The sequence below is a fragment of the Limulus polyphemus genome, unplaced genomic scaffold (genome assembly GCF_000517525.1).
Source record: "Limulus polyphemus unplaced genomic scaffold, Limulus_polyphemus-2.1.2 Scaffold5381, whole genome shotgun sequence".
NCBI lineage: Eukaryota > Metazoa > Arthropoda > Merostomata > Xiphosura > Limulidae > Limulus > Limulus polyphemus.
The window spans coordinates 9879-21091 of NW_013670991.1; the positions used below are offsets into that span (position 1 = coordinate 9879).

Consider the following 11213-nt stretch of genomic DNA (forward strand, 5'->3'; position numbering starts at 1 on the left):
AATTTTAGTTACTTTTATAATAATAAATAAAGAATAAATATGAAAATCAAAAAATAAAGTACTTACCCAATCTTCTTTTTTCTTGCTCTCGAGTTTTCGATGAGAGTTAACCCTAATTTTATATACTATAGATAGTTATGCACTTAATTTTTATTTAATTAAATAATGCACCAAAGAACATAGACTAAACATGCAAAAAACAGACAATTTCCCCTAATTCTCAAAATTTTTCTCACTTTCTAACTATAGGACAAGAGCCATTACAAATTCATCCAAGCTAGTCATTAACTTTCCCATGGGAATGAAGCTTTTACTCTAGAGTGAAGTTGATGCTTATCTGTTTAGAACACAATGTTTTACAATACGTCACTTGATAGATGAAAACCTTGACTTTCTAATGGTTATATGTAATTAAATGTAAACAAGAACTATTAACAAAGCCTGAAAGAGAGGATGTGACAGAAAGGGTGATTTTCTATTTATAACTCTGTAACAAACCGAAATTGAACGCTATAAAAATTATGGTTTGTTTGAGCAGTGACACTTCTACAGAGAGTAATTTATGTTTAATTTCATACTTTTTCAAGGGGTGGTGGATAAAATAGAGAAGACAAGATGCCCAGAGAGAATATGTTAAGATTGTCACACTAAAGGAAATTCAGGATGTTTTTTAATATTGCCTTTTAGAATTAGGAACTTAAAACTTATATACTATTAAAATATGGATTACTAGATACGATTTTATGCTAAATTAACATAAACAAAAAGTAGTTTAATAAACTTTTGAATGTAAGACACCAAAACTTTCTGTCGTGCACAGTAAAGAATACCCAGGGCAAAAGGGTTAATGCTAGGTTTTTGTTTACATTAGTTTGAACAATATACAGGACATTTTATTGTAAAATGTCTTTTAAAGAAGTGGGTTAGTGCACAGCAAATAATTATGGTATGTAATGACCGTAGAGAATTGTTACAGTGGTTTTGATTCAATTATAAACTTCATATTTACAAAACAAATATAACATTCAATGGTTATCATGCTTTAATATAATATATATATACATATACTTATCTTTCAGATATAGTTATTCATCTTTACAAAACAGAACTGACTGATCATAAAGTAAGAATATTTAGGATACACAGTTTGAAACAACAGATGATAAAGCACACAATATCTGATCCCTAGCTGTTTGACTGAAACAGAAGTTATCACTAGGTTTAACAGAAACATTAAAAGTATGCAGGCAAACTACAATATACAGGTGTACACCAAAACATTTGTTTTGTAACTAATATTAGTTTGTGTTATCTCATTTAACAACGAGTTGTTGATTTTATACTGAAACTTAGGTCAAATACACAGCCATATTTACTTACATCAACCCAAGCATTTTGCTGGTTAAGAGCTGCTTTAAATGCTAAGACACTATACACAACTGTGTTTTTGTTCATTTCCAGTTTTGCTACTAGCTTCAGGTAAATGTTCAATTTTTTAAACTACACAGAATCAAATACTCTCTGCAATGAAAAACGAAATATACAAGTTCTTAAAAGGATACCAACTGCACGCTGTGCATCTCGTTCTGAGCTGAAACGTACGTAAGCAGTTCCTTTCTTGAACTCCACAAATCGCACATCACCTGTAGGTGTTTTTAACAAGTTAATCCAATGTTAAACATTAAACTAAAAATTAAAGATTACATTCAATGATACAAACAAAATTCTAACTGAAAGTCTGTGTAAAAATATTGTTATAATGATCAAGTAAATAAAGAATACTGAAAACTAATCAAACATACTTTGCTGACTTGTATTAATCTGATTTTTAATTTATCATAATTTCTAACACATGAATTGCTAATAATCTTCAATAATAATTACAATTAACAATAAAGTCCTAATTATGAGTGATAGTAAAAACATACATAGCCTCTAGACTTAGGTGAGACAGATATAAACTCAAAGTTGACTTATGACTCATGGATTACTATTAATTAACAGAACATTTGCCGACCATTAACCTTACACATACAGTTGCAGTATTAAGAGGAATATTTTCACAATGAAAACATTTGGAGTTCACTGTCAAGAAGAATATTTATGTTTACTGCAAGAAAAACAATACTCACAAAATCATACAGACAACAACCAAGCACTAGTACAGTGTATGTACTTGTATTTATGTTTTGTGACAGTGAACTCAAACTTCATCCAGTAAAACTATGAGAAGAGGGTTATGAATACTAGCTAGTGTCCAAAGAAGCTCATTATATAATCAGTATGTCATTCTTCTTACTGTAGACATTATACAAATAATACAGATAAACAAAAGTCCATACTCAATAACAGGCTGAGAGTGAAGCTTATTCCACTTTCTAGAATTACATTAGAACTTCTGTTTTTAAACAATTCTACATAAAAAAATTATTGAATTAACAGTTGAGGTAATAGATTCACAAGATGGCTTGTAACTATGCTATAATAACGGTTTCTTAATATAAAAATGGTAATTCACATTGACTAACACTTTTGTTTCTACCTAATGGCTTGTAACTATGCTATAATAACGGTTTCTTAATATAAAAATGGTAATTCACATTGACTAACACTTTTGTTTCTACCTAATGGCTTGTAACTATGCTATAATAACGGTTTCTTAATATAAAAATGGCAATTCACATCAATGTTATCGATATGAATAGATTAAAGATTCAAAAAATAAACATACACTGGAGACTGAATTTAATGAGTGAAACAATTATAATTTCCCAAATAATAACAGAATTTTTCATGAAATACCATCAAAATTATGCTGAAAAAAAAAAAAAAAATACAGCTAAATAACAGACAGCACCTAAAGATAAATTACAAATTTTGCAATCTAATCAAAATAATAGAGCAGGCAGTATACAAGTTATGTCACAAAGGGAAGATTCAGATTCAACATGGCCATCTTCCTTCAGTTCTTATTGAAAAATATACTCATATCCTTGAATAGACTGTTGAAAGTGATTCGAAATAAGTTATGATGACAGTGAATTCATCTGCCCAAGATATTTATGTTGTTACCTTTGGTAAAGTAAAACCCCTTAAAACATATACTGTTGTCATGTGTAGATAGGTCACCAAAATAGAATGTGGAATTTATCAAGTTCTTGATTCACCTTAGACTAGGATTTTATACTTCCATGCTGAAGAAAATGAAACAGGCCTCTGTATTATGGAGGGTTACACTTCCAGTAAACATACATCGATTCTTAGATTGGATAACACATAAATGAAGAAATATCCCATGGAATCAATAGTAGAGCAATCCAACCCAGAATTGTAGAGTCTGAACCATACAGAGAAGCACAATTAGAGTGAAACATAAAGAAACACAGGTGTTGGCAATTTACAGCTTCCTTTCTACAAACTATTTAATCAGTAGAGGAAAAACTTACTCTGGTTGATGATACATCAAGTAAACCCAAGTCTTATATGAAATTTACCATCACCAAAGTCCTCAGTGATATTATATGACACTATTGGTTATCTACCTACAATGGACAAGCAACTGAAATGTCAACTGTATACAAGAATTGAAAATCAAACTGTAATCACTGCAAATACCCTACACCAAGCCATGTGAAATTGTAAAGAAACAGTCTAAACATTTTTAAAAAAGTGATCCTTCACCCAGCCACAATTTTTAGAATTCGTAACATTCTTCCAACCATTGGAAAATTATATCAAAATGCTAGACTCCAAGATGTGTCTGTGCAGAGTTTCAATTTGTGTCTGAAATGTCTTTTAGTTACGGTAGTCTGCACAAAAATGTGCATTTGAAGCATTAATGCAAATAGCATATGAAAGTTTCCTCCCATTGGTTGAAGAGAATCTTCTAGAGAATGGAGAACACTTACGAAACCGAATAAACAACTAGTGATTATCATGATGTATGTCAAGCAACACTTACCAACATCCATGGAAACATTTCTTTCCTTCTTGCATTAACTGACGAGTATTTTTAATTCCTTATAAGCCAGAAAGGACATAGTCAGCTTACTGGATTCTTAGTTAGAAATCACATATCAAGTTCTTTTGAATTTGTTTTGGTCCACCAAAGAGAACGACTGAAAACTTCACCTGACTCTCATAAGAGTTATGAACCGATGAAAAAACTATGCTTGTTGTTTATTAAGCACAAAGGTATAAGACTACCAGCACTATGATGATAAAATATATTTTGAAGATAGCAGGTTCTCAGTTCAGAGGGTCAAGGAAAACCATTAAGAAGACTACAAATGTGGATACCACAACTCCAGATGGTGGTGGTGTGAGAAAATGCGAGATGAACAGCCACTACAAAATATTGCAATACAGGAACAATTTCTACAGCTAAAGTTGCAATAACAAAAAAATCACAACACATTGCCAAAGACCAAGTTGATAACTTTCAAGGATATGAATAAGAAGACTTCTAATGGATGATATAAAAACTTAACCACACATCTTTCAGAATCAATTTTTGAATTGCACAAAGGGGGCAATTGTATATGACAGACATTCTTTTTTATCCACTTGGTCTCTTGATTCTCTGGATGAAACCGCTATATAATAGTACATGTAACTCATAAGCTTCATTTTACCTAATAACAGCTATATAATAGTACATGTAACTCGTTAGGTTTATTCTACCTAATGACAGCTATACAATAGTATATGTAACACTTAAGGTTTATTACCTAAGAACAGCTATATAATAGTAGATGTAACTCTTAAAGTTTATTTTATCTAAGAATCAGTTATGGATATGCTAATATATTTCTTCATATACAACCTTTGTCATTTAAAACAATAGAAAATAATTTCATTGCTACTACAAATGAGCAATATAAATTATACCTAAAATGTATTATACTTACCTCTACAACACAAAGGAGAGAAAAATTCATCAATATACATAAATGTATTTTCTTACACAAGTAAACGTTTATATAGCATACCACACACAATGACAAAACTTACCTATATCTTTAAACTTATCTCGCAAGGACTGCCAGTTGTAGGAATGTGGAAGCTGATAACACAAAGTTCAGGGAAATAATGTTATTAAACAAGTCTTACATATTACAATGTTCAAATTAAGTACTAACAATTACATTATCATAAGATATTAAACAATTTCACTAATGAAAAAGTAATTCCCAAGTGAAGAGAGAATAATTAATAATTAACTCTACCTCACTAAATCATGCACCAAGCATGTGTAACAAAAACTTTGTGATAAAGCTAAAACATATATTCACACTCCAAGAAAAATAACATATTTTTCATACATCTGGTATATTTGCTTTAGATAACCTTACACACATACCATACCAAAATATGAGAAAATGTTTTACGGCATAAAGAAATGACTGATGGAAGTGGGAACAGCAAAAACGTTTTTTGATGGATTAAGATGTACAAAATGTTGAACAATTATTACACTCCTTGTTTTGAAGCACAACTTTTGTTTATGTACCCAGCTGCTGCCATGACTAGTGCTAATAGGTTTCTCAATATTGTGGTCATGGTTAGTAGACACATATGACCACCTAAGTCTAATTATTAAATAGTGACAATATTTCTTAATACATAATTTAAAAAAATATTAAATAACTCATTCCTTATGAATGTTTAAAAACATATCTTTTGTAGCTTACACTTTAAAGATAATTTAACTACAACAACTATTTTACGACTAAAAATATTTATCATTTTATAGAAGTGTTACAAGTTTAGAAAAAAATTAGTTCACGGACTGAAGATTTTATTTATAAGGATTACTAGATTCGTTAGAAACCACAAGATTTCTAGGCTTTTTTTACTACTCTTATTTTGCCTGATACAGTAGTCCCTCTTAGATACAACTGACCTATCTGCCATGATAAAAAAGTCACATCTGACAAGAAGTCATTATTCAAAGGATCAATAACCAGATAATGAACAACAGAGTTCAAGCTGTGCCAGTTGCTATTGGTTAATATACTGTATTGGTAGTCAGATAATGTAGTATACTGGTACACTGTATAATAATTAAAGTTATGATGGATAACAGTTCAATAAAGATAACTTAAAATTGTTTTGTTTTATATAAAATAGTTTATTAAGTGATCACAATTATTTCATGAACATCTACGTATAACATTTTTATTACATACATATAAAATCCCCAGTTTAATTATATAAAACACTGTTATTTTAAACAAAGAACTAAACATTGGAAGCTACATGTCTTAAATGAACAAAACAGCCTCACCCTAAACCAAAATTTCACCTTGAAACTTGGATCCTTTGATCCCAGCTCTAAAAAGGGACCATTTCACAAATTTAAAAGAACCAGTAAAGAAATAAGAATAAATATCTGAACTAAATTATTGCTAGACTCTAGACAATACCTAATAAAGTAATCCTCTCCGAATACAGATGCTACATAAAATGTAATATGTTGCATTAAAACAATTTCAAGTTGACCAAAAATTCTCTTATTTCCACGTTTTGTTTATCTCGTTGCTTTCGTCACAAATTTGGCTTATATCAACATCAACACTTCAAGCCTTCTTCTTCTTCACAGTGACTTCCTGTTCTCAGCTTGAGACATTTTATTAGTCATGCATACCACACAAATTAGTTGAGTCTGTCACTCAACAAACTGTGAGTTAATAATCTTCACAACCCACTAGCTCAAAATAAACTACATTCACTAAAAGAATAAACCATAATTCTGAGAGTGGGGTGGAGACAAACATGAGTTTTTGACTGCCCCTGTTTACTTTACAGGACCTGAAAGTTTTAAAACCAAAATACCTACATGTATGTACCAAGGAGTTTGACTTTAACACCTCAGGTTACCAAGATACTTATACTTAGCTGTGACGCAATCTCCTGTCATGTGACCTCTTTGTTACATACTGTATACACTGTATTCATGTGTCTCTGTAAATTACATTATTGATATAAAGAAGAGTCATTATTCGACCTTCCACCCAAATATTATGGTCGTATGTCGCATACATCAAGAAGTTGTTTGTGGAAGGTCAGGTAAACATATAATAATTTGTTCCGTGCACAGAAAAAGAAAAAGCTGTATTTAAAAGGAAGTCATTATTGAGAGGGGTCGTATCTATCATGGACTACTGTATCTGGTACAGAAAACATATAATTACAAACATACAGTAAAATATGTAAATGTATCTGTTATGATTATATAGTATTACAATGGCTTGACCTCTGGTACATAAGAAAAAAGTTACTAGAATGATGACAATCTTGTCACTAAGCCTGCTGTAAGTTATATTTATGCTGGTTAAGAATTAATAAGTTCTAATAATTAAAACTCTATAACAAGTCAAGCAACTAATATAATGAACTACAAAACTATTTCCAAATCTGATAGCAGAGGCAGCACTAGGCACTGGCACATGGATCCCATCTCCCAAATTTCCAGTTGGTGTCTTGAAAAATTATAATAGAAAACCATGATTGATAACATAATGAAACACCGATAATCCTCGCACCCAAAATCTTAAATACCTAGTAATGCCTCTGATTAAGTGTTATCTCTAAAATGACAACTCACATTTTTGACAGTGACAGTATCAGAGCTCCTTAAGTGGTTTTCAAAGCCAAGGCGATCGATATCTGTATAATTTTTCATTCGGCCTCCCAAATTTCCAGAACCTCCAGTGCCAAGGTCAAATCCACCCATAATGTTACCACCACCAGTGTTACCCATTCCAAGTCCTGTTGCTGAAGCCATATTCAAACCAGTTCCCATTGTTCCAGACAGACCTCCACCCATACCAGAATTCATTATTCCCTGATCTCCTATTCCACCCAAACCTCCAACTGGCTGGCTCCCAATTGTGTTGCTCATCATATTAGCTAAGCCACCAGTTCCCATTCCAACACCTCCCATTCCACCAACTCCTGTAAAGTTAATATAAATCATCATCAAATTTCTAGTATAAAAATACAAAAGAAAATTAGTACTAACAGCAAGTTTCATTATAATGCAACATTTTATTATGGAAGCTTCACCTGTTTTAATATTAATCTGAATAATTAGTTTTTCTTCTTATTCAAATGACAATTTTGTATATATGAAATATTTATTAACAAAATGTGAAAACATCTTTTGGTGTAAATTCTTAATATTATACAACAGATATAAAAACTCAAAAGGAAATATTTATTTGTATCAGCTATTTGGTTTGTGAAAAGGGAATTTATTATGGGTAATGTGATTCAATCACATCCTTGTTTTAAGCAGTATATATATATATACACACACACACACACAGTATCTTCATACTGCAGTGAAATTAGTGTTACTGACAAATTACTGTTGCATTGAACGTTGTTACTCAAAATTTGGTAGTTTGGGATACTAAAATTGGGATTAGGTGATAACTGATTTAAATCTTAATAGTGGCAATGGTGTAATTTCATCATACAACATCTCCACTCAATAGGACCACGGTACGATAGCATCTCCTAATGGTAGGAAAAACATAAGGGTTAAATCAAAAACAAAACCCTATAATTTTTGATAGTTTTTTTTAATAGGGTTGACAGCTAGTGAAGAACATTCCAATCACATTTGTAAGTTTTCAGCAAACTATGAGGATAACACAGATAAGCAAGTTTGATCCAAAAGTTTTTCTGATGTCATATAACATCATAAAACTGCTGAAGAAAGAATTACCACAAAGAACTTGAACACTTTCAAATACTTGTGTATTCTTCTTCAGGACTGAAAAGGTTAAAGAAATACGTGTCAGGCAAAGTGTTTGTCGAGGTGGCCTCAACAATTCCAATGCATAATGTCACATCTTTCTTAAATTTGAATTGGCCAGCTTTTATGGCCACTTTGACAAAACATCTTTTGCTCACATGACACGTATTTATTTATTACCCTATAATTTTTAATATTTACCCATTTTGCTCCTGAACAAGAATCGGAAGCACTCAAGTTTCTTGGTATTTTCAAGTCTAATTTAAAATATAGCATTTGACATAAAGCAACTGATTCACAGTTGGTGAGGTGTCATGTGATGGTGGAAAGTTTGTAGCTATATTTATCAGTAAGAATGACTCATATTTTAAAATCTTTAACAAAATATCAACATTTATGAGAACTGATTCACATATATTAATGATAGTTATATATATCTTAGTGCAATGTTTATGTAACCTAGTCTACTTTCAGTTATTCTAATGATCAAAACTGTACCATTTTACATATTTAAAACTATGTCTACTTCTTGCTAAAAAATCCTCATCCAAAATCTGACAGAGAGAACTTTATTGTGCTTATATAGAACATGACTAATATTTTTTCAGAGTGCATCATTTTTTTTGTTGTGAGGTTAAAAATCTTTAAAATCCATTGAAAACCTTTAGTATCAAATATCAACATAACATTTGACTTAAACACTATTCAATTACTATACATCATTAGGCTAGCAAACAATTACAAGTATATAACTCAATACCGATGACATCATATATCTTAGTCTAAAGAAATGTTTGTCACCAATATGTTGTGATCAGAGAAAATTCAAGTGTTTTTATCTTTGTCTGACTGTTTGAACAGCTATCCCCACTACATTAAGTTATCATTATAAGAGTACTTATAAGGGGTTTTCTTGTCATTCTAAGTAAACAAATTAATTACAAGACTGATATTTTCTATAATGATGTCATGTGAAAACTCTATAGCTAGCCAGCACCAATACTCAGGTACAGTCTAAAGTTCGTGTGACTTAAATTTGTAGATAAATTGTGTTTAAATAGACAATTTATGTAACCTACGTGCAATTACAAATGAAAATATTTGAAGACAAACTATATGTTTCAATTCCAAAAGAAAGGTACCATGGGATGAGGGGCAGTTACAGTTTCATAATTTACATATCTCCAACAAAAATAAAAGGTCTATAAACTTTATCTGCATTTGAATTAATCTGTTACCACTTATGTATCTTAAAAACTATTAAGAGGGACATGTGCCCATGAATTATAACTAATGTACTTTGTAAGAGTAGCTAAGTCAATAAATAACCTGCATTCATGGAATTCAATCCCATCAGCCCAAGACCACCCCCCAGCATTCCTGCTCCAAGACTGGCAGCAGCAACCAAACCTAAAAATACAAACATATAATTAGAAAAACTCCATAATACTAGGTTTCATATGAACATTGCAGAATACACACTTTTTACAGAAGAAAAATATGTTTTACAATAGCTATTTCTGAAATGATCTACTCACAGTATATATGTATTTATACTGAAATTAACTATATGATGAAAACTGTTTTCTGAATATAAAATTTGAATTCCAACCGCATTATAATTAAAATCTAAAATACATAATGTACTGGGATATTTTTCAATAAATGTTTTGAATTTTCAACAGAGCAATAAAGCTAATTCTAGAAACTTCAGATAACTTTCGGTACTCCCACAATATCATTTCTCTTTCAGGTTTAATAATAAAAATTTGATAATTCTAGTTTAATATCTAATAAACCTGTTCACACGCAGTCATGCTGATAATATCCAAAGACTTTTTATGGATTTTTTAAGATTTCAATTGCTTTTTTTCAAGGATTCCCAATAACAGAAATTCAGGTGAGAATTGACAACTTCCAGGTTTTGGCCCATTACAAAACATCCGATGAGGTGTTGTTCTGACGAAGACAAATATTGACCTCACAAAATTTCTGATGAGGTGTCATTCTGAGAAAGACTGACCCCACAAAACTTCTGATGAGGTGTTGTTCTGACAAATACAAAATTTACCCTCACAAAACTTCTGGTTAAGACAAAGACTGACCTCATAAAACTTTTGATGAGGTGTCGTTCTGACGAATGCGAAGACTGACCTCACAAAACTTCTGAAAGGCTTAATCATATAAAACTAAAGGACAGATTATGATAGAAATTCAAGGTTTATCAAGTTCTGTGTGAGCCTTGCTTTAATACGTGGCAAACATGTTTAACCCTGTTGCCCCAGGTACCCTTTACTGTGCATGACACAAGGCGTCTTACATTCAAAATTTTAAACTACTTTTTGTTTATGTTATACCAATTAGAATGGCATAAAATATTAGCTAATAATCCATAGTTTAATAGTATACAAGTTTTAAGTTCTCAAGTCTAGAAGAAAATATATCA

The 11213-nt window shown here is 31.1% G+C and overlaps 1 protein-coding gene across 1 annotated transcript in view; it reads right to left on the bottom strand.

Moving 5' to 3' along the window:
* LOC106472496 (myelin expression factor 2-like) overlaps window positions 1–11213 on the bottom strand; it is a 39729-nt gene that overhangs the window by 3114 nt on the left and 25402 nt on the right. Inside the window, exons 10-13 of the mRNA XM_013933151.2 lie at window positions 10097–10177; window positions 7610–7959; window positions 5014–5065; window positions 1563–1643 (exon numbers count right to left, since the gene is read on the bottom strand). Of these exons, the coding sequence (XP_013788605.1) occupies window positions 1563–1643; window positions 5014–5065; window positions 7610–7959; window positions 10097–10177 (564 nt within the window). The remainder of the gene's footprint in view (window positions 1–1562; window positions 1644–5013; window positions 5066–7609; window positions 7960–10096; window positions 10178–11213) is intronic.